Here is a 24,374-nt window from a genome sequence, read left to right on the forward strand (position 1 = left end):
TGCTTCTTTGAGAATGCCAGATGTGGCTGTCTTCAGTCTATTACATGGACAAACATACATTAGTACAGATTTCTTTGAAAACAGATTTCAGTATTTGTTGAAAGCTGTTAAAAGCATTATATCCTGGGAGAAAAAAGAGCCTGGATACAAGAGTACAGGTTCTCTTTGATAGCTCCTAATATCCAATCAACTCTTTATAACTTAAAGACTGGAATACTTTAAGAAGATGCTGAGATACACAGAACAAATCTTTTCTTTCTTTCTTTCTTTTTTAATAACAGGGAAAATCTACTCCCAAATGACAATTAACAATGTAACAAAACAGTGATGAAACAGAACAATCAAGTCAGGCTCAGGAATGTAATCTTCCCATAAGAATTCATCAGATTTGCTACAATTCATCCTTTTGTTCCCTCTGGTACAACAAACTTCCTAAATAAAATAAATTTAGTTTGATTAAAAAAAAAAAAGAAAACAGTAGGAAAAAGTAATGAAGACAACACAAGGTGTGCTAACTTTAGTTTTAAATTATCTGCAGCGAAGTCTCACATATTTGTACCATAGATCAGAGTCCCTGGCCTTTTGCTCCCTTGGTGATCTCACCCAGGTCCGTGGATTCACATCTTTACTTCTATTTCGAGTCTAGTCCTTTCCCTCATACACCAGACTTCAATTGCCTACTTGGCACCCCCAGCTGGACGTCTAGGAGACATGCCAAATCTAAAACGTCCAAAACTGAACTACTGACCACACTCCCGAAACCTACTCCACCCTCAGCCTTTTCCGTCTCAGCTGATGGCAACTCTGTCTTCCTAGCTGCTCAGGACAAAAACTCTGGAGTCCACCTTGACTATTCTCTTTCTCTCAATCCCACCTCAGAAAATCCTATTCCTATCTTGAAAATATATCCCCAATGCAGCTTTCTTCACTTCTTCACTCTGCTCAGAGTAATCTTGCCCTGAGTCCTGCAACAGCCAAGGTAACTAGTGTCCCCGATTCTCCCCTTACCCTTCTTCAGTCTATTTCTGGTAAACAATGATCCTTAGAAAACATAAGCTATCATTCATTCCTCTGCTCAGAATCCGTGATGGCCTCCCATTTCAATCAGGATAAGAGCCCAAATCCTTATCACAGCTTCTAAGACCCTTCACAGTCTGTCCCTTCCCACCCCCCCTTTACTTCTGCTCTCACCCTTGCTCACTCTGGTCTAGCTACACTGTCCTCTTTGCACACCAGTTGTGTTTCCACATTGGAGACCTTGCTGCCTGAACGCTCTGTCTGGAATGTTCTTCTTCCATACATTCCATTTCCCTCCCTACAGTCTTCTCCCTTACCTCCGTCAAGTCTGTTCAAATGTCACCCTCTGAACGAAGCCTACTCTGACCATCCTGTTTAAAACTGGAGGAGTGATGTCAGCATCCTGGTGGTGTAAGACATTCCTCCTTTTTGTCCTCCTTTTAAAACAACGCGTTAGACATCCATCGACAAACAGAAGTGCCTCTGTGGGACTTGGGGAATACAGCACCACACGCCTGAGGATCTGGGAGCTGTCTTGCCCGCCTGTGCATCTGGAAACAGGCCGTGGGACAAATGAACCTGCCCCAACCCCTCTCACTGCAGCTGGGAAAAAAAACCTACAGACTGCTGACCTGGGCAGATACTGATGGACAAGAGATAATGTGCAGAAGTCTACCTTTCCCAAGGAGATATTCCAGCATGCCATTGGAGGGAAAAAAAAAAAAGAGTTTGGTTGCAGTGGAGAGAGTAAGAGGAATTTTCCCAGGGCCAACTCCCCCACCCATGCTAAGGCAACAGTGCATGGGATGGTGACCTCTCCTGGGTGGGGGTGAGGGGGTGGGGGGAGGAGAGCACCCTGAGCGAGTGAGTGCCCAACTCCTCCGGCTGTGCAGGATGTGGCTGGGAATCCTGTTTCTCTCCACTAGCACCCAGAGTACTAAGGTGGGACTTCCATAACTGGGGGAGGTAGGAGATCAGGAAAGAGGCAGATAAAAATATCAAAGGGCATTAAAGGTAGGCAGCTCCTGCTGACTGTGCTCAGGACTGCAGCAGAAGTTCATCCAGGAGTCTCTGGAGTATCTCACTGGAGGATCTCCCCACTAGGTCTGCAGGCACCCCCAATGCCCCAAGAGCTAAATCCACACCTCCCCCAGCTCTGCAGACGGCTCCTTGTGTGCACCCCCGAGTTAGCGAGAGCAAGGCCGGTACGTGGACTGCTATCAGAAGAACACACCAGGACGTGTGCGCAAGGGAGAAAGCACAGACTTGAGCTACAGCGCCACCACCTTCGGAAAAAGCCTAGACATGTAACAGCACCAATGAACAGTACACCCCATCTGAAGGCAACTAGTAAAGGTTTAAGGAGGTGTGACTGCTACTGCAAATGTAAAAGCAGCAACACAAAATTGTAAGAAATGTGAAAAATCAAAGAAACATATCATCACCAAAAGAACAGTAATTCAACAACTGAGCTCAAAGTTACAGAATTTTGTGGTCTAGGTGATAAAAGATTTAAAATAGCTGTTTTTTTTTTTTTTTTTTTTTTTGCGGTACACAGGCCTCTCACTGTTGTGGCCTCTCCCGCTGCAGAGCACAGGCTCCGGACACACAGGCTCAGCGGCCATGGCTCACGGGCCCAGCCGCTCCGTGGCTTCCCGGACCGGGGCACGAACCCGTGTCCCCTGCATCGGCAGGCGGACTCTCAACCACTGCGCCACCAGGGAAGCCCCAAAATAGCTGTTTTGAAGAAACTCAACAAGCTACAAGAAAACCCAGAAAGATAATCCAACAAAATCTCAAAAACATACACGATCAGGCTTCCATGGTGGCACAGTGGTTAAGAATACGCCTGCCAATGCAGGGGACATGGATGGGTTCGAGCCCTGGTCTAGGAAGATCCCACATGTCGTGGAGCAACTAAACCTGTGCACCACAACTACTGAGCCTGTGCTCTAGAGCCCACGAGCCACAACTAATGAGCCCACGTGCCACAACTACTGAAGCCTGCGCGCCTAGAGCCCATGCTCCGCAATGAGAGAAGCCACTGCAATGAGAAGCCCGCGCACGGCAATGAAGAGTAGCCCCTGCTCACCGCAACTAGAGAAAGCTCCACAGCAACAACGAAGCAACGAAGACCCAACGCAGCCAAAAACAAATGAATAAAATAAGTAAATTTAAAAAAATACATGATCAAAATGAGATATTTACCAAAGAGAAAGAAATCACAAAAAAGAACCAAACAGAAATTCTAGAGCTAAAGATTTCAATGAATGAAATGAAAAATGCAATGGAGAGCATCTGCAGTAGGTTAGATAAAATGGAAAATAGAATAAGTGAGCTAGAGGGCAGGTATTTTGAAATAACACAGCACAGAACAAAGGAAAAGAGAATGAAAAAGAGTGAAGAAAGCCTATGTGATCTATGGAGTTCCATCAAAAAATATTAGAATAATCAGAGCTCCAGAAGAGAAGGGAAAGGGGGCAGAAAGTTTATTTAAAGAAATAATAGCTGAGCACTTCCCAAACCTGGGGAGAGACTTGGACATCCAAGTTCACAAAGCTAACAGATTACCCTATTATCTAAAGCAGAAAGCCTTTCACCAAGATGTATTATAATGAATGTGTCAAAAATCAAAGAAAGAGAGAGAATCCTAAAAGGAGTCAGAGAAAAAAAGATTGTAACCTACAAAGAAAACACATTAGGCAATCAGCAATTTCTCAGCAGAGACCCTACTGGCAAGGAGACAGTGGAATGACAAATCAAAGTGTTGAAAAAAACCTGCCAGCCAAAAATACTCTATTCAGCAAAGTTATACTTCAGATATGAAGGATTTCTCCCAGACAAACAAAAACTGAGGAATTTCATCACCCCTACACCTGCCTTGCAAGAAATGCTGCAAAGAGTTCTTCAAGCTGAAGTCAAAAGATGCTAACCAGCAACAGGAAAACATACAAAAGTACACAACACTCTAGTAAAGGTAAACGTACAGTCAGACAGAAAACTTAATTCTGTAATAGGAAGGTGTGCTAACCACTTAACTACAGTATAAAGTTTAAGGAGAAGATTACAAAAAATAATTACAGTGACTATAATTTGTTAATGAATACACAATATAAAAAGAGGTAAATAATGACACCAAAACACATCAAAGGGAGGGAGTAAAAGGGTAACACTTTTGCATGACATCAAAATTAAGTTGCTATCAATGTAAAATGGACCATTTTATCTAAAAATATTTTATGTAAGCCTCATGGTACCAAAAAGCAAAAACCTAGAGTAGATTCACGGAAGGTAAAGAAAGGGGAAACAGAATATAACACCGTGGAAAATCACCGATTTACAAAGGCAGGCAGAAACAGAGGGGAAAGGAAACAATGGAAATATAAAATAAACAGAAAGCCATTAATGAGATGGCACTGGGAAGTCCTTACATATCAATAATTACTCTAATGTAAATGGACTGAATTCACCAATCAAAGGCACAGAGAGGCTGGATGGATAAAAACACAAGACCCAACTATATGTTGCCTCCAAGACTCACTTCAGATTTAATGAAACACATAGGCTCAAAGCAAAGGGATAGAAAAAGAAATTCAGGACTTCCCTGCTGGCACAGTGGTTAAGAATCCGCCTGCCAGTGCAGGGGACACGGGTTTGAGTCCTGGTCCAGGAAGATCCCACATGCTGCGGAGCAACTAAGCCTGCGCCACAACTACTGAGCCTGCGCTCTAGAGCTTGAGAGCCACAACTACTGAGCCCACGTGCCACAACTATTGAAGCCCACGTGCCTAGAGCCCATGCTCTGCAACAAGAGAAGTCACCACTGCGATGAGGAGCCCGTGCACGGCAACAAAGAGCAGCCCCCACTCGCCAAAACTACAGAAAGCCCGCGCACAGCAATGAAGACCCAACACAGCCAAAAAATTAAATAAATAAATAAGAAAAAAAGAAATTCAATGCAAGTGGAAACCAAAGGAAAACGGGGTTAGCTATACTTATATTAGACAAAATAGACTTTAAGTAAAAAATGGTAACAAGAGACAAAAAGGTCATTACATAATAAAGGGGTCAATTCATCAAGAAGATGTAATAATTATAAATATATATGCACTAACATTGGAGAACCTAAATATATTAACAAATATCAACAGGTTTGAAGGGAGAAATAGGCAAGAATACAATAATAGTAGGGGACTTTGATATCCCACTTTCAGCAATGGATAGATCATCCAGACAGAACATCAACAAGGAAACACTGGACTTGAACCATACATTAGACCAAATGGACCTAACAGACATTTATAGGTCATTCCATCCTATAGCAGCAAATACATATTGTTCTCAAGTGCACATAGAGAAGAATAAGTTTGAAATCATATCAAGTATTTTTTTCAGACCACAGTGGTATTAAACTAGAAATCAACAAGAAGAAAGCTGGAAAATCTACAATTATGTGGAAATTAAACATTCTCTTCAACAGCCAATGGGTCAAAGAAGAAATTAAAAGAGAAATAAAAAATAACATTGAACAAATGAAAATGGAAACAAAACATACCAAAATCTACGGAATGATGCAAAAGCATTCTGAAAAGGATAAACTTAGTTTATAGTAATAAATGCATATTTTAAGAAAACAGAAGGATCTCAAATAAACATTCTAACTTCACACCTCAAGGAACTAGAAAAAGAACAAATTAAGCCCAAAGTTTGCAGTACAGAAATAACAAAGATCAAAATGGAAATAAAAATGTAACACAGGCCAGAAAAACAATAGAAAAAAAAAAAATCAACAAAACTAAGAGCCAGTTTTTCAAAAAGATAAACAAAATTGACAGATCAAGAGCCACATTAACCAAGAAAAAAGAAGACTCAAATAAATAAAATCAGAAATGAAAGAGGAGACATACTACAGAAATACATAGGATCATAAAATACCAGTATGAGCAATTCTATGCCAACAAGCTGGATAACCTAGAAGAAATGGATTAATTCCTAGAAACACACAACCTACCAAGACCAAATCAGGAAGAAACAGAAAATCTCGATAGATCAATAATGAGTTAGGAGATTGACTCAGTAATCAAAAACCTCCCAAAACAGAAAACTCCAGGAGCAGATGGCTTCACTTGTGAGTTCTATCAAATACTTAAGGAAGAATTAATGTCAATCTTTCTCAAACTCTTCCAAAAAGTAAGAGAAGGGAACACTTCCAAACTCATTTTATGAGGTCAGCATTACCTTGATACCAAAACCAGACAAGGACACTACAAGAAAACTATAAACAATATCCCTGATGAATACAGATGCAAAAGTTCTCAAAAACTATTAGCAAAGTGAATTCAGCAACACAATAAAAAAGCATTTGACAAAATACAGCATCTTTTCATGATAAAAACCCTCAACTGATTTGGTATAGATGGAGCACATCTCAACATAATAAAGACCACATACAAACACACAAAGCTAACATCACACTCAATGATAAAAATCTGAAAGCTTCCCCTTAAAATCAGAAACAACACAAGGGTGCCCACTCTCACCACTCTTATTCAGCATGGTACTGGAAGGTCTAAGTTAAAGCAATTAAGGCAAGACAAAGAAATAAAAGGCATCAGAAGTGGAAAGGAAAAGCTGTCATTATTTGCAGGTGATATGATCTTATATATAGAAAATCCTGAAGACTTAACCAAAAAACTGTTGGAACTAATCAAAAAATTCTGTAAAGTTATAGGATATAAAATCAACACACAGAAACCAGTTGTGCTGCTACACACTAACAATGAAACATCTGAAAAAAAAAAAAAACAACGATTCTACTCACAATAGCATCAAAAACAATAAAATAGTAATAAATTTATCCAAGGAGGCGAAAGATCCTGTATAATGAAAACTGTCAAGACCCTGATAAAAAGAAGCTGAAGAAGACAAATGGAAAGATATCCTTTATTCATGGCTCAGAAGAATTATATTTTTAAAATATCCATACTAAGCAAACCCATCTACAGGTTCAATGCAATATTATCAAAATCCTAGTGGAATTTTTAACAGAGATAAAACAAACCTAAAATTTGTATAGAAACACAAAACAATCATAACAACAACAAAACTGGAGGCAGCAAACTTCCTGCTTTCGAACCATACTATAAAGCTACAGAAATTAAAACGGTATGGTTCTGGCATAAAAATAAAACATGTAGACCAGTGGAACAAATAGCCTAGAAATAAACCTCTGCATATATGGTTATCTAATATTTGACATGGGAGACAAGAACACTCAATAAGGAAAGGTTGTCCTGCTATATCATTTCTACTGCTATATCACATTTGTTCAATTCCCATTAACATGTATGGATATCAGAAATAGAACAAAAAATGTCCAGGTCTCTACATATAATTAAAAAATAATCATTAATATTCATTAATGACTTTCAACCTATGAGAAGAAATTGTTTACTATATTAAGCATACTAAAATAAATGGGTAAAAACATTTTCATTTTAGCCATAGATTGAAACAAAGTGTATCCTAATTAATCTTCAGTTTACCTGAAAAGGTAATCAAACAAAAGGCTCTACAGAATCAAGGAAAATATACTTTTTGTTTGCTCACCAATGTCTATAAGGCACCCATTTCCACAATTCTATGGTAATTAAAATTTGACTATTATAGAGTATTTTAAAAATCTGTATTTTTTGTCACAAGCCATACATTACATATTTTATGGCCAACATGCAGTACAGCCATGAAGATGAACAGGCCTAAACTGCAGTCTTAGTATTATGTAATTTTAATTATAATTAATTAGACAATTATAGTTAGTCAACAGATAATCATAAACCACAATTATTAGGAGTTATATATAGAAAAACGAATTGTCACACAACCACATTCCTTTTATTACCCTTGTTCTTGATTTCCAGGTGATCTCAGAATCAAAACCTTAGTAAGGGGTATTACTTATACGTGTGTATGTGTTAAAATACAGTTATGTAACACTTAGCCTTTTAAATAATAACTATTCTACTTTGTATTTCCTACTGGTTGCTTAACGTAGAGATGATACTGGTTAATAATCAACAACTTAAGTGACTTACAGGAAATGTTTTACTCTCAAAGAAATATGATCTGACCAGGAATTCTAAAGACGACAAGGCAATTAGAGTTAGGATAAACATACAGAAAGGTTTTGCTCTCTTGGACATGAGAAACTCTTTTCATTTTTCCCCAAAGGCTCTTATGATAGGCATAAAATTAAGTGGAGGGGAAATAAGGTTATTTCTTCTCCCAAGAGTTAATTCCATCTCTCCTCTCCACTTCTTGAGCTTCTGGAGTCAGTATCTTACTGTAGGGAATAAAAATGAAAAGCAAGAAGAAGAATAAGAAAAAAAAAAAAAAACTTAAGGTAGCATAGATTTTGGCTATCTCTTTTAAAGCTAAATCTAGAGTACCTAAATGTAGATTTTGATAGGTACAGATTATTTGACTGTTTAATTCTATCTCCTGATACTGGAAAACACAGACTGGCTTTTAACTTTTCTTCAACTATATATACATTGAGATTATCTTTTTTTTTTTTTCTTAACACCTTTATTGGAGTATAATTGCTTTACAATGGTGTGCTAGTTTCTGCTTTATAACAAAGTGCATCAGCTATACATGTACGTATATCCCCATATCTCCTCCCTCTTGTGTCTGCCTCACACACTCCCTATCCCGCCTCTCTAAGGGGTCACAAAGCACCGAGCTGATCTCCCTGCGCTATGTGGCTGCTTCCCACTAGCTATCTATTTTACATTTGGTAGTATATAAGTCCAGGCTACTCTCTCACTTCATCCCAGCTTACTCCTTCCGCTCCCCATGTCCTCAAGTCCATTCTCTACGTCCGCGTCTTTATTCCTGTCCTGCCCCTAGGTTCTTCAGAACCATTTTTTTTTTAGACTCCATAAACATGTGTTAGCATACGGTATTTGATTTTATCCTTCTAACATACTTCACTCTGTATGACAGACTCTAGGTCCACCCACCTCACTACAAATAACTCAAATTCGTTTCTTTTTATGGCTGAGTAATATTCCATTGTATATATGTGCCACATCTTCTTTATCCATTCATCTGTCATTGGACATTTAGGTTGCTTCCATGTCCTAGTTATTGTAAAGAGAGCTGCAATGAACATTGTGGTACATGATTCTTTTTGAATTATGGTTTTCTCAGGGTATAGCCCCAGTAGTGGGATTGCTGGGTCATATGGTAGTTCTATTTTTAGCTTTTGAGGAAGCTCCATACTGTTCTCCATAGTGGCTGTATCAATTTACATTCCCACCAACAGTGCAAGAGGGTTCCCTTTTCTCCACACCCTCTTCAGCATTTACTCTTTGTAGATTTTTTGATGATAGCCATTCTGACTGGTGTGAGGTGATACCTCATTGTAGTTTTGATTTGCATTTCTCTAATGATTAGTGATGTTGAGCATCCTTTCCTGTGTTTATTGGCAATCTATATATCTTCTTTGGAGAAATGTCTATTTAAGTCTTCTGCCCATTTTTGGATTGGGCTTTTTGGTTTTTTGATATTGAGCTGCATGAGCTGCTTGTATATTCTGGAGATGAATCCTTTGTCAGTTGCTTCATTTGCAAATATTTTCTCCCATTCTGAGGGTTGTCTTTTCATCTTATGGTTTCCTTTGCTGTGCAAAAGCTTTTAAGCTTCATTAGGTCCCATCTGTTTATTTTTATTTCCATTTCTCTAGGAGTGGGTCAAAAAGGATCTTGCTGTGATTATGTCATGGAGTGTTCTATGTTTTCCTCTAAGAGTTTGATGGTGTCTGGCCTTACATTTAGGTCTTTAATCCATTTTGAGTTTATTTTTGTGTATGGTGTGAGTGTTCTAATTTTACATGGAGCTGTCCAGTTTTCCCAGCAGCACTTACTGAAGAGACTGTCTTTTCTCCATTGTATACTGTTGCCTCCTTTATCAAAGATAAGGTGACCATATGTGCGTGGGTTTATCTCTGGGCTTTCTATCCTGTTCCATTGATCTATATTTCTGTTTTTGTGCCAGTACCATACTGTCTTGATTACTGTAGCTTTGTAGTATAGTCTGAAGTCAGGGAGCCTGATTCCTCCAGCTTTGTTTTTCTTTCTCAAGATTGCTTTGGCTATTCAGGGTCTTTTGTGTTTCCATACAAATTGTGAATTTTTTTGTTCTAGTTCTGTGAAAAATGCCATTGGTAGTTTGATAGTGATTGCATTGAATCTGTAGATTGCTTTGGGTAGTAGAGTCATTTTCATAATGTTGATTCTTCCAATCCAAGAACATGGTATATCTCTCCATCTGTTTGTATCATCTTTGATTATTTTCATCAGTGTCTTATAGTTTTCTGCATACAGGTGTCTTGTCTCCTTAGGTAGATTTATTCCTAGGTATTTTATTCTTTTTGTTGCCATGGTAAATGGGAGTGTTTCCTTCATTTCTCTTTCAGATTTTTCATCATTAGGGTATAGGAATGCCAGAGATTTCTGTGCATTAATTTTGTATCCTGCTACTTTATCAAATTCATTGATTAGCTCTAGTTAGTCTTCTGGTAGCACCTTTAGGATTCTCTATGTATACTATCATGTCATCTGCAAACAGTGACAGTTTTACTTCTTCTCTCTCTTTTTTTTTTTTTTTGTGGTACGCGGGCCTCTCACTGTTGTGGCCTCTCCAGTTGTGGAGCACAGGCTCCAGATGTGCAGGCTCAGCGGCCATGGCTCACAGGCCTAGCTGCTCCGCAGCATGTGGGATCTTCCTGGACCGTGTCCCCTGCATCGGCAGGCGGACTCTCAACCGCTGCGCCACCAGGGAAGCCCTACTTCTTCTTTTCTGATTTGGATTCCTTTTATTTCTTTTTCTTCTCTGACTGTGGTGGCTAAAACTTCCAACACTGTTGAATAATAGTGGTGAGAGTGGGCAACCTTGTCTTGTTCCTGATCTTAGTGGGAATGGTTTGTTTTTCACCACTGAGAATGATGTTGGCTGTGGGTTTGTCATATATGGCCTTTATTATGTTGAGGAAAGTTCCCTCTATGCGTACTTTCTGGAAGGTTTTTATCATAAATGGGTGTTGAATTCTGTTGAAAGCTTTTTCTGCATCTATTGAGATGATCATATGGTTTTGCTCTTTCAATCTGTTAATATGGTGTATCACATTGATTGATTTGCATATATTGAAGAATCCTTGCATTCCTGGGGTAAACCCCACTTGATCATGGTGTATAATCCTTTTAACGTGTTGCTGGATTCTGTTTACCTGTATTTTGTTGTGGATTTTTTCATCTATGTTCATCAATGATACTGGCCTGTAGTTTTCTTTTTTCTGTGACATCTCTGTCTGGTTTGGTATCAGGGTGATGGTGGCCTCACAGAATGAGTCTGCGAGTGTTCCTCCCTCTGCTATATTTTGGAAGAGCTTGAGAAGAACAGGTGTTAGCTCTTCTCTAAATGTTTGATAGAATTCGCCTCTGAAGCCATCTGGCCCTGGGCTTTTGTTTGTTGGAAGATTTTTAATCACAGTTTCAATTTCAGTGCTTGCGATTGGTCTGTCTGTATTTTCTATTTCTTCCTGGTTCAGTCTCAGAAGGTTGTGCTTTTCTAAGAATTTGTCCATTTCTTCCAGGTTGTCCATTTTACTGGCATATAGTTGCTTGCAGTAATCTCTCACTATCCTTTGTATTTCTGCAGTGTCAGTTGTTACTTCTTCTTTTTCATTTCTAATTCTATTGATTTGAGTCTTCTCCCTTTTTTTCTTGATGAGCCTGGTTGATGGTTTATCAATTTTGCGTATCTTCTCAAAGAACCATCTATTAGTGGTTGTTTTTTTTTTTGAGGTACACGGGCCTCTCACTGTTGTGACCTCTCCCGTTGCAGAGCACAGGCTCCGGACGCGCAGGCTCAGTGGTCATGGCTCATGGGCCCAGCCGCTCCGTGGCATGTGGGATCTTCCCGGACCAGGGCACAAACCCATGTCCCCTGCATAGGCAGACGGACTCTCAACCACTGCACCATCAGGGAAGCCCCATCTTTTAGTCTTATTGATCTTTGCTATTGTTTCCTTCATTTCTTTTTCATTTATTTCTGATCTGATCTTTATGATTTCTTTCCTTCTGCTAACTTTGGGGTTTTCTGTTCTTCTGTCTCTAATTGCTTTAGGTGTAAGGTTAGGTTTTTTATTTGAGATGTTTCTTGTTTCTTGAGGTAGGATTGTATTGCTCTAAACTTCCCTCTTAGAACTGTTTTTGCTGCATCTCATAGGTTTTGGGCCTTCGTGTTTTCATTGTCATTTGTTACTAGGTATTTTTTGATTTCCTCTTTGATTTCTTCAGCGATCTCTTGGTTATTTAGTAATGTATTGTTTAGCCTCCATGTGTTTGTATTTTTTACAGATTTTTTTCCTGTAATTGATATCTAGTCTCATAGCATTGTGGTCAGAAAAGATACTTGATACGATTTCAATTTTCTTAAATTTATTGAGGCTTGATTTGTGACCTAAGGTATGATCTATACTGGAGAATGTTCCATGAGCACTTGAAAGTGTATTCTGTTGCTTTTGGATGGAATGTCCTATAAATATCAATTAAGTCCATCTTGTTTAATGTATCATTTAAAGCTTGTGTTTCCTTATTTTCATTTTGGATGATCTTTCCATTGGTGAAAGAGGGGAGTTAAAGTCCCCTACTATGATTGTGTTACTGTCTATTTCCCCTTTTATGGCTGTTAACATTTGCCTTATGTATTGAGGTGCTTATGTTGGGTGCATAAATATTACAACTGTTATATCTTCTTCTTGCATTGATCCCTTGATTGAGATTATCTGTTGAAGAATTTTTCAGAAAGACTTCTCTTTGCATAGGATTCATTTGTAGAAATAAGTCCCTGGGAAAGCCTAGGTCAGAAATGTCAAATTGGTGTCCTTTAACTGGCTTTCTTTGGTCAACACTATCTGTCTTTCTAAAGTCAAATTCATTTTTAATTTGTAAACTCAGTAGATATTATCTTATAAAACTTCCTATTTCCGACTCTTCTTGGAAAATCAGAAGAACTGTGCATGAGCTTACATTCCCACGTGGCCACCACTGGCTGCAGCTGAGTGGGGGCTGGCGCCTTTGGATGGGACATGTGCTCTTCCAGGTCACCCCCCATTCCACTTGGTCTGCATCGCCTACCTGGCTAGCCCCTGTAAGAATCTATTTGTAACTCTGCTATTTATTTGGTCTGCTTTGTATTGTGATAGGAACATGAAAAAGGTAAAAATCCTGGTCTCTAACAAGGGTGAAGCTTGATGTTTAGAAACAACAAAACTTTGCTTGAATTAGCAAAGTAAGTTAACAAGGTAAAAATAAAATCTGTAGTGTAGTTGTGCACTACTTTTAAACAGTTTTCATTGCACTTTACTATTTTGCCTTTTAACCCAACATGTCTCTACACTGTGGCAATGCCTGAAAGCTGGATGACACCACTTACACCTAAGTGTGTCTCCATACACAGATTGTAATGCATATGACCCACCCTGTAGCTTAATATGATACAAATCCCTGCGGAGGGATTGGCTCTCATCCCTGACTGCATGACCACAGGCAAAGCCCTCTGGGGTTCAACTCTTCATTCATATAATGAGGGTACTGGACTAGGTCTCTCTTAGACTGGGATTTGATTGTTTGAGACCATCAGCACATTTATAAAAATTGTGGAAATATCTTTTAGGTAAAACAAATAATAACTCAAGGGAAACTTGTTTTAGAAAATATTTTAGAAAAGGGATGCTTTCCAAGAGTACAACAAGAAAATTAAAACTTCATCATCAAAATATGCGGACTTATCCATTCCTTGTTTACAAAATAGTTTTAAATTTTAAAAAAGCCAAAATTATATGCCATTATTTACCCTAGAAGTTGCTACTTAATGACAACATACGATGAAGCCAGGATTTTAGAAAGGAGAAATGTAAAAATCGAAATAATTGATATAAATTTATATGCTAAAAATTGGTTATTTAGTCATATCTCTTCAAAGGAGTCAGTGAAAACCCTCGGAAGATGAAATCAGGCTCCATTCATTTACTTCCCTCTGACATTTGCTATTTAGCTAATTATTTCGGAAGCCTATATATTAAAGCTTAATGCATTCTCTCAAATCCAAATTTTATTAAGATCTTTTTTTTTGCCAGATAAAATTTTTTTTATAGTAACAAGTTTGCATACTATCTACGAAAATGATTATAAGTAAAATTTTATAGGACACCTGTGTAGGAAGAACCCTAAACAGGCCCTCAAATTTCCTGCCCTAATTTCTGTGACTGTGAATATGAAGGACACCACACCTGTGATCTGCACTACTTGATAAAAGGGATTTTGCAGATATAATGAGATTATTAGTCAGCTGACTCTGAGTTAATCAAAAAGGAGACTACCCAGGTGATGCTGACCCAATGACATGATTAAAGCAGAGTTTTCTCCACTGGTGGTAGGAGAGGTCAGATTTCTGAAGCGTGAGGGAGATGTGATGCACCAGTGCTGGCTTCAAGATGGTGACAAGGAGTGTGGGTACCTCAGGGAACTGAGAGAGGTCTTTGGCTGACAGCCAGCAATGAAACGGGGACCTCAGTTCTACAAGCACAAGGAACTGAACTCTGCCGACAACTTGAATGAGTCTGGGAGTGGATTTCCCCTGAGTCTCCAGTCAAGGACTCAGCCCAGCTGACATCTTAGTTACAGCCTTAAGATACTCAGAGCAAAGGACCCACTGGACTTGTGGCTTACAGAATCATGTGCTAATAAGTGGGTGTTTGTGGTGATTTATTACACAGCAATAGAAAACTAACACAACGCTGAGGAATTACCTATTATTAGGTAGGACAAGAAAACCAATTGAATATATGAATGCTACATTTTTCAGAGTGCTTAAGTTTCAAAGTTGATTTGTTAGGCTGTTTCATGTTGAGAAAAACAATGTGTGTTGAAAAGTAGAAGTGATAATTCTCAGGAAATGGGGCCAACTAAAGTCTAGAATAAATGTGAAACATTCAAACTAGATTTTAATTATAGCGAAGTAAAATTATACACTAAAAACCCTAGACATTTCAATTTCAAACTCAAAAGAAATCAAATACAGCAGAGATGCTTACCCTATTTTGAAAAAATGACGCATGAAAATGTGATGTTGTAGCAGATATTGATACTAAAGTAATAGTTTCTTCAGAACTAGGATTATGTAAGTAAACTTTTTCCATTTTTGGCATTCCAACTGGTCTGTAAAAACAAAAAGAAAACTGTTACAAATACTTCAAAGACAATTTCTAGTTTTAGAGTTAACCTCTAGTTGTTAAAAAATTAAACATCAAAATATTTAGACAAATACATACCCAAACGTATGAAATTATATATTAAGTTAGTTTATACCTAAAATTACACATAAAATGCATGCATTCGCTATTCAGCAAATAAAATTATTGAGTGCCAACTGTATGTCACACACTGAGCCAGGTACTAGGATGTAAGGGGGCAAGTCTCCACCCGGATGAAGCTTACAATCTAGTGAGGAAGCAGGCAGGGAACAAAACGGTCAGATCCCTTTATTACTTTCTGTAATACCACCTACCGCCTGCTTCTCTACTAATTCTGAATCTTATCCTCCTCTCCCCAAATTCCACTGATAGATGCTCTTCAATTTAGAAGAAGTTTAGTGGCAACGTTATGTGAGCAGATCTGCCTTGTAAGTTAGGGGCTGTTGTTATACTCATTTTATAGATGAGGACACCAAGGCACAGAAAGCTTAATTAACTCGCCTGAAGTCATACTTGGAACATCACCCTGAATCCAGGCCATCTGGCTTTGGTCCCTGCTCTAACCCTCTCAAAGGAACAGTATAAAGCACACACTCGAGGTCTGATGTCCACAGATTCATTTTAACGTTCCCCATGGCATCCACATTACAGTTTGTCTGAAAAGTGAAACCTCCTTAGTACTTAGTCCATTAAGTACTTACGTTGCTAATCATATTTGCACAGGCTTCCTAGCTTGACAGCTTAAGAGAATTCTGCAAATAAATTACGTTTTTTCAGAGTTCTCTCTAGTTATTTAATTGGCACCTGTCTTATTTCCTCAACAAGATTATCAGTACCTTAAGGACGAAGTTTACGTTGTATGCGCACTGTGTATTCCTCGTATTGTCTAGCACAGAACCAGGCACCTGGTGAGAGCGTGCATGGGGCAGCTTGCCCGCCCCTGCCCCTGCCCATGACCTCGGTGGTTACAGTCTAGTGAAGAAGCAGGCAGGGAACAAAATGGTCAGATCCCTTTCTTTCTCTCTGTAATACCACCTGCTGTTATGAAGTGGTTATCAGCCCCCCTAATCTGGAATCACTCAGCCTCCACACGTGGTTCCCTATGTTTCCACCTGAGTCAGGCTGGTTCCATGTGCGTGACCCCCATGCCTTTACCAATGTCTTTGCTCTGTGTTTTCTTCCCTATCCTCTACGTGAATCCAAACCCTCATGTTCTAATTCAGTTACAGCTTCTGTCACAAGGTCCTCTTCTTGTACAATCATTTTGGCCTATGCTTTCTGAAATTTTTATTTCATCTGTAGAAACCTCAAATTCTAAGTAGTTGAAGATGCAGCGCCAGAATTACGTTTTATATGTGGTTCAACTGTCCACCATGCTTTTGTCCTTCAGGAATTTTTGCCCTTGCCTTTTCCTCAGTTCAGTTTATCACTTGTAACTTATGATGTTGGAAAACTGATCAAACAGTGAACAGCTGACAACTTTCACTAGTTTAAAAAAAAAACAAACCAGGGGCTTTGGGTTCCTTTTAAAATGGTGAATTGGTTAGTATATGTTACTGGTTCTCCCTGACACCCCCTAACAGCTGCATATACAAACAACAACGCTGGAAAATTTTAGAAGTTAATCCCTGATTCCAAGGATTAACCAAAAACAGCAAGAAACCCTTGGGGGAACAGAAGGCTGCCTGAACTGGCAGGTGGGGAAAAGTGAGGGACACAGAGCAGCGCAGGCCGCGAGAAGCCAGGAATAACTCTCCTCTTCTCCATTCCCTTCCCTGCTTGCCTTGGTACAATCAAAGCCTCCCCCTTCAACCCAGATGGCAGAAAGGCTCACTGGGGTAAGAAGCTGCTGATCAGCTACACTTGAGCACACCCGCCTCTACACTCCTCTCTCTGGTCCTCCAAAGCCCTAAAGTTGTTAGATTACAATTTAGGAAGACACCTCTTCCAGACACTTTTGCCTAAGCACTGCAGATAGAGTGGTGGGAACACAGGACAATCAATAGTTTTTATGTGAATGTGTGTATGTAACTGGACCTCTCCACCTTGGGGATCATCTTCCTTCTTAAATTCACAAGAAGAGACAAAGAGAAAGGCTTGGTCTTCTGCTCTTCCTCAATATGTATTATAAGACAGCAACTCAGAAGTTCACACATCAAAACAACATGATCTGTGAGGAGTAGTACAATCAAGTTGAAAACATATACAATGTTGTGATAGACCACAATATTGTTCCCGATTTGCTGACTGAACTGGTGAGAGGCTTATATCTCTCCACTTCATTAACATTAGGTCAATGAAACGTGAGCAAAAGTGACATATATCATTAAGTTTTTTTTTTTTTTTTAATTTATTTATTTTTGGCTGTGTTGGGTCTTCGTTTCCGTGCGAGGGCTTTCTCCAGTTGTGGCAAGCGGGGGCCACTCTTCATTGCGGTGCACGGGCCTCTTACTGTCGCGGCCTCTCTTGTTGCGGAGCACAAGCTCCAAACGCGCAGGCTCAGTAATTGTGGCTCAGGGGCCCAGTTGCTCCGCGGCATGTGGGATCCTCCCAGACCAGGCCTCAAACCCGCGTGCCCTGCATTCGCAGGCAGATTCTCAACCACTGCGCCACCAGGGAAGTCCCTATCATTAAGTTTTAAGAGTCTTCTTGTACTCTGTTTCTTCTGCTAAGTAAATGGCATTGCACAGATAGGAGTGCTCTTCTAGTCTAAATCCCACTGGGTCGTTTGTGATCACAGCATAACCTAGTAAAGGCTGAATAATGCATACCTGAAGCTGCAAAAGTTAAACCAAGAATTAAAAATAAGCATAATGGAATATGCTTAAGGAGAAATGGCAAGATACTAGTAAAATGAAGAAAGCCTATAGAAAACAGGAGAAAATATCAGCAGAAAACATAATGTACAAAGACAATGGATGGGATATAGGTAGATAAAACTCTATTCGTGAGCTGGAAGATCAGATTGACAATTTAGTTCCAAATTCAGTAAGAAAGTATATATATTTAGAATATTTTAAAAGATAGAGCTATAAAAATCAAAAGAAAAACAGATATGTAGAACATAACTAGAAGTGGTAATATTTGGAAAATGGAGTGTAGGAGTACTTGAAGAATATGGACAAAAACAATGGGCAAAACCCAAAATTTTTTTAAAAATGAAATAATTCTTGATTGAAAGCGTTTATGAAATGTCAACAAGGAGAGATAAGGAAACCCTGTACTTAATAAGCACACAGCAAAATTTAAGGAGTTGCAAGAGTTTTTTTATACATTATGGATATAAGCCTCTTAGGAGATATTTGCAAATATTTTCTCCCATTCTGTGGCTATCTTTTCACCTTCTTGATGGTATCATTTGCAGCACAAAAGTTTTTAATTTTTATGTAACCCAACGTGTATATTTTATCTTTTGTCACTTGTGCTTCTGGAGCCATATCTAAGAAAATATTGTACAAATCACTGCATAATGGAGACACATTACAATGTTTTCCTCTAAGGTTTTATAGTTTAGCTTTGTTACATTTACATTTAGCTCTATGATACACTTTGAATTAATTTTTGTGTATGGTGTCAGGCAGGGGATCCAACTTAATTCTTTTGCCAGTTGTCTTAGCACCATTTGTTGCAAAGATTATTCTTTCTTCATTTAATTGTCCTGGCGCCCTTGTCAAAATCAATTTACAATAAATATAAAGTTCTAGTTCTGGAATCTAAATCTTTCCCATTTATCTACATGGCAGTATTACACGGTCTTGACTACTAAAGCTCTTTAGAAGGTTTCTGACATTGGGAGCTGTTAGTCTTCCAACATTGGTCTCCTTTTAAAAAATTGTTTGGCTATCCCGGATCCTTCTTATTTACATGTGAATTTTAATACCAGCTTGCCAATTTCTGTAAAAAAGTCAGTTGTGGTTTTGATGGGGATTGTGTTGAATCCACAGATCAATTTAGGGAGTACTGCCATTCTCATTTGTGTCTTCTGATTTATGAATACGGGATGGTTTCTATTTACTTAGTTCTTTAATTTCTTTTGACAATGGTTTGGCATTTTTAGTATACAGCACTACTTTTTAAAAATTTGTATACAAGTATTTTATTTTTGATGCCATTGTAAATGGAATTGTCTTAATTTTGATTGTCCATTGTTAGTGTATAGAACAAATATTTTTGTATATTGATCTAATATCCTGTAACCTTGCTGAACTCACTTATTAGTTCTATTTTTTTTTAAAAAGTGGATTGCTTAGGATGTCCTATGTACAAGAGTACAACATCTGAAAATAGAGACGTTTAATTCTTCCTTTCCAAATGCCATTATCAAAAGTGGGGTACCTAAATCTCCAACTATTACTATTGAACTGTCGGTTTTTTCCCTTTAGTTCTGTTAGTGTTGCTTCCTATATTTTGGGTTTCTGTTGTTAGTTGTGTCTTGCTTTTTTAATGTGACAATCTTGGTCTCTTAATTGCTGTGTTTAGACTATTTATATTAAATGTAATTATTTTTATGGTTAAAGTCTACCATCTTGCTATTTTCTATTTGTTCTATCCCTTCTTTGTTCAGAACCCTTTTATATGCAGAATTTTCTAGTCCTGGCCCAATTAAACTAGAAATCAATAACAAACAGATAAACAGATTCTCTATAAATATGTAAATAAACCAACATGTGTAAACAACTCATGGATCAAAGATGAATAAAAATTAAGAACTATCTGGAACGGAATCAAAATGAAGAAAGTAACTCATTAAAAACTTGGGGAATACAGTTCAAGTTGTGCTTAATCGAAAATTCATAAATCGAAATGTACATATTTGAAAAGAAGAAAGCCTGAAAATTAATGAGCTAAGCATCCATGTCATTAGAAAAAGAACAGCAAATTAAAATAAGAAAGTACAAGGAAAGAAATGAGTGGAAATCAATGAAGCAAAACATAAAATAGAGATGATTTATGAAGTCAAAAATTCCCATTTTGGCAGGGGGAACTAATAAATTGTTAACTACCTGGCAAGATGAATAAAGAAAAAAGAGGAGGCATAAAATATCAATACCAGCAGTGATGAAGAAGACATCACTACAGATGCTACAAACAGTAAAACAATCATAAAATTATATTAAACTTTATGACAGTAAATTTGAAAATCCTGAAATTGCCATACTCCTAGAAAAACAGAGCTTGCGAAAACTGACAAATTTAAGAAAAAAAAATGTAAGCAGTACAGAAAATAAAACTACTGAAGAAATTAAATCTGCAATTTAAAACTTCCCCACAAAGAAAACTCCAGTCCATAAGGACCTGACTGGCAAAGTCTACCAAATATTTAAAGGGACTATTCTACCAAACACTTTGGGGAAAAGAGAGATGCTGATACAAAATGGGGAAAGATGAGAAAGAACTCTGTGAGGCTGGATTTGAATTGGGAAAATATGAATTGGACTTATCAGTATGGGCAGTGATTTATGCATGTATACATATCAATATATACATACATAATGCATATGTATATATACATGTATATATTCCTCCAGAGATTGGTCCACATGAGCACAGAAGCAATGACATATTGGGGCAACGAGCACATTCAGTGCCCAGATCTGGGTTTCTAAATGTCATTTCCCACTGAAGAGACCAGGATTTCTTTAGTTTTGGCTAATTCCAGGTCTTGGACAAAGCAAACATAAGGAAGTCTAGAACATTTGTTCTATTAGAAAGCAAAGAATTGTTCAAAGATAATAGGATGTATCAAAAAAAGAAAAAGGAATCAGCTTAAACAGGCTCCCACTGGCAAAATCTGTAAAATTTGGAGCAAAAAGAACAGTGAAAGTAAAGGGTTATTACACACTGATTAAAAAACAAAACCCATGAGTCTATAGCAGAGATCAACAACCTTTTTCTGTAATGGGCCAGACGGTAAATATTTTAGGCTTTACAGACCATGCAATCTCTGTCACAACTACCCAGTCTGCCACTGTTGTGCAAAAAGCAGCCATAGACAAACGTAAATGAATGGGTATGGTTATGTTCCAGTGAAACTTTATATATAAAAACAGGTGTCAAGGGCCATAATTTGCTAACCCTTGGTCTATAGTGACGGTCAAAGAAAAGAGGGGGAAGAATCTTGATTCCTAAATGAAAAAAAAAACAATGATAGAATTTGAAGGGGAAAAAAGGAATCACCATTTTGCAACTCTCGATGTAATGACTGATTCAGGTAAGAGTCTATGGGTGCGGATGAGGTAAACTATTAGATGAAAGATTGACGGAGAACAGGATACCAACCGTACAGATTATTTATTAATCACGAAGAGGAAAAGCCGTCTTTACAATTTACAGGATCTGGCAGGTAGTACACCAATGAGCGCTCAAACTCAGCACCAACAATAATTAGCAATATGGACATTACATTACCCTGATATAACGTAATACAACATTATCTATGTAATGTTCTTGACAAAAATGTTTAGCCTGAAATCTAATCATTAGGATATAATCAGGCAAATCCAGTTTGTAGGCTATTCTATAAGTCAACTGACCTGGACTACAAAAATTTCAATCTTATGAATAAAAAAAAAGAAAGAAGGTAGGAAACAGTTCTAGATTAAAGACACCTACCAGCCAAATGCAATGTGTCATCCTTAATTTAAACCTGGTTAGAGGATGGAAGACTATATTGCTTTAGGCAGTTAGGGAAATTTGAATGTAAACTATATATTAGATGTTACTGCATCAATATTAGATTCTTTGGGTGTGATAATGGAATTGTGGCTATGTAGGACCAGTCCGTTAGGATTTACACACTGAAGAACTCAGGGGTGAAATATGATGTATACATTTACTTTCGGGAAAAAATGTGGAGTTTGTGTGTGTGTAGAAAGAAAAAGAGACAGAAAGAAAAGGTTAACTCTTGGTGAATCTGGATAAAGGTTATGTAGGTGTTCACCATATTATTCTTCCAACTTCTCTGTACTTTTAAATTTTTCAGTAGTTGGGGAAAATATTAAGACTTTCTGTTCAACAAAATACCAGATGGGAAAATTTAACAGACACATGACAAGCTGGGAAAAGATATTTGCAATGTCTAAATATCTTTTTAGACTTTAAGGTTATTTTCAGACTATAAGAGGAATTTCTAATTACTAAGAACCCCAAAAGAAAAATGGTCAAAGGATATGAACAGGCAATTTATAGGAAGAGGAAACTCTAAAGGCCAATAAGCATATAGAGATGGATATTCGAACTTACTAGTGATGAGAGAAATGCAAAATTAACAAGGCATCATGTTATCCCTATTTAACTAGCAAAATTAGAAAGCTGGCTAATGTTAAGTGCAAATACAGGGGACATGGCAATACAGGAATGCTAGTGGACTGCTCGGAGGAGTACAGAGAGGAAGAGCCATTCACAAGAGCAATCAGGCCATACCTAGATACGTGAAGTGTACTCACACTCTGTAACCTACGCATTCCACTCTGCGCTCATAGTTCCAAAGAAATTCTCATGACGGTCCGTAAGTGACCCTGTAAGAGGCTTTCACTGCAGGGCTGTCTGTGGTGGTAAGGCAGGAGAGGCAATATGTGTAGCCATCGAAGGGGGAGTTAACGGTAGAGTAAGTACTCACTATTTTACTCCAGTGGTTAGAAATAAGAGAGCAGAAAAATAATCTAACAAAAACAGACCTTTAAAAAGGTTAAGAAATAGAATGAGCTATGCAGCCACTATGGAAAACAGTATGGAAGTTCCTCAAAAAATTAAAAACAGAACTACCTTATGATCCAGCAACCCCCTCTTCTTCCCATATCTGAAGGAAATGAAAACAGGGTATCGAAGAGATACATGGCACTCTCAGGGTTACTGCAGCATTGTTCACAACGGTCAAGATATGGAAATAACCTAAGTGTCCGTCGATGGATGAATGCATAAGGAAGCTGTGGTGTATATATACACGACGGAACATTATTCAGCCATGAGAAAAAAGGAAACCCTGCCATTTGTAACAACACGGATGGACTTCAGGGCATTATGCTAAGTGAAGTAAGTCAGAGAAAGACAAATCTGTGTGATATCACTTGCATGTGGAATCTCAAAAAGCCGAACTCCCAGAAACAAAGACTAGAATGGTATTTACCAGGGACTAGGGGGTGGGGGTAAAGGAGAGATGTCGGTCCAAGAGTACACATTTCCAGTTAGAAGATGAATAAGTTCTGGTGATCTAATGTATAGCATAGTGATTATAGTTAATAATACTGTACTATACGCTTGAAAGTTGCTAAGATCTTAAATGTTCTCACCACAAAAGAGAAATGGTAATTATGTGATGTGATGCAGGTGTTAGCTAATGCCATGGTGGTAATCATTCTGCAGTGTAAGTCAAATCAACGTGCTGTATACCTTAAACTTACAATGTTATTTATCAGTTGTATCTCAAAGTTGGAAAAAAACCAGAATGAGCTATATCACAATATTATTTATATGTTAAAATATAATTACATACATTAAAATTACATAAGAATAATTTCTAACTGGGTGGCAGATACAAAACTATACGTATGTCTTATTCATTTCTGTCTGTATATTATATTTCATAAAAAAGAAAAAAGGTGAAAATAATGTGGTAAAGTAATGAGAATACTCTGGAAAGTAACACTGCCCTATAATTGTTAAGCATCATCATATAAAAGCGAAATAAAGCATTCAGTCTTTTATTCTTCCTTTTGCTTTAGAGTGACCACATCAGTCAAGGTGGCTTTGCTATGTGAGTTGTTTACTTGAGGTCAATGAATCAAAAGGTATTTGCCGAGGACCTACATTTGAGCCACCACTGTTAACAATGCTACCTTATCTTTACAGGTGCTTCTTATATAGCCATCAATGCTGAATCCTGTTTAGTCAGACAGTAAGCCCCATATGTTGTGATATGATCCCTCAATAATTCAATTTGAAAAGTACTTTAACAAATTTTATCTAAATAGAATATTAGAGAACTTAGGGTAGAAGTGTTATAATTAAACATTATGATAAATAAACTCAAAGCTCATTT

The 24,374-nt window shown here is 38.0% G+C and overlaps 1 protein-coding gene across 4 annotated transcripts in view; it reads right to left on the reverse strand.

Moving 5' to 3' along the window:
- Positions 1–24,374, reverse strand: part of TMEM131 (transmembrane protein 131) — a 192,960-nt gene that overhangs the window by 83,096 nt on the left and 85,490 nt on the right. For all 4 annotated transcript variants that reach the window (XM_032652122.1, XM_032652120.1, XM_032652121.1 and 1 more), the window contains exon 5: positions 15,179–15,302. In XM_032652122.1, coding sequence (XP_032508013.1) covers positions 15,179–15,302 — 124 coding nt within the window. The remainder of the gene's footprint in view (positions 1–15,178; positions 15,303–24,374) is intronic.

The sequence above is a fragment of the Phocoena sinus genome, chromosome 13 (assembly GCF_008692025.1).
Source record: "Phocoena sinus isolate mPhoSin1 chromosome 13, mPhoSin1.pri, whole genome shotgun sequence".
Lineage (NCBI taxonomy): Eukaryota > Metazoa > Chordata > Mammalia > Artiodactyla > Phocoenidae > Phocoena > Phocoena sinus.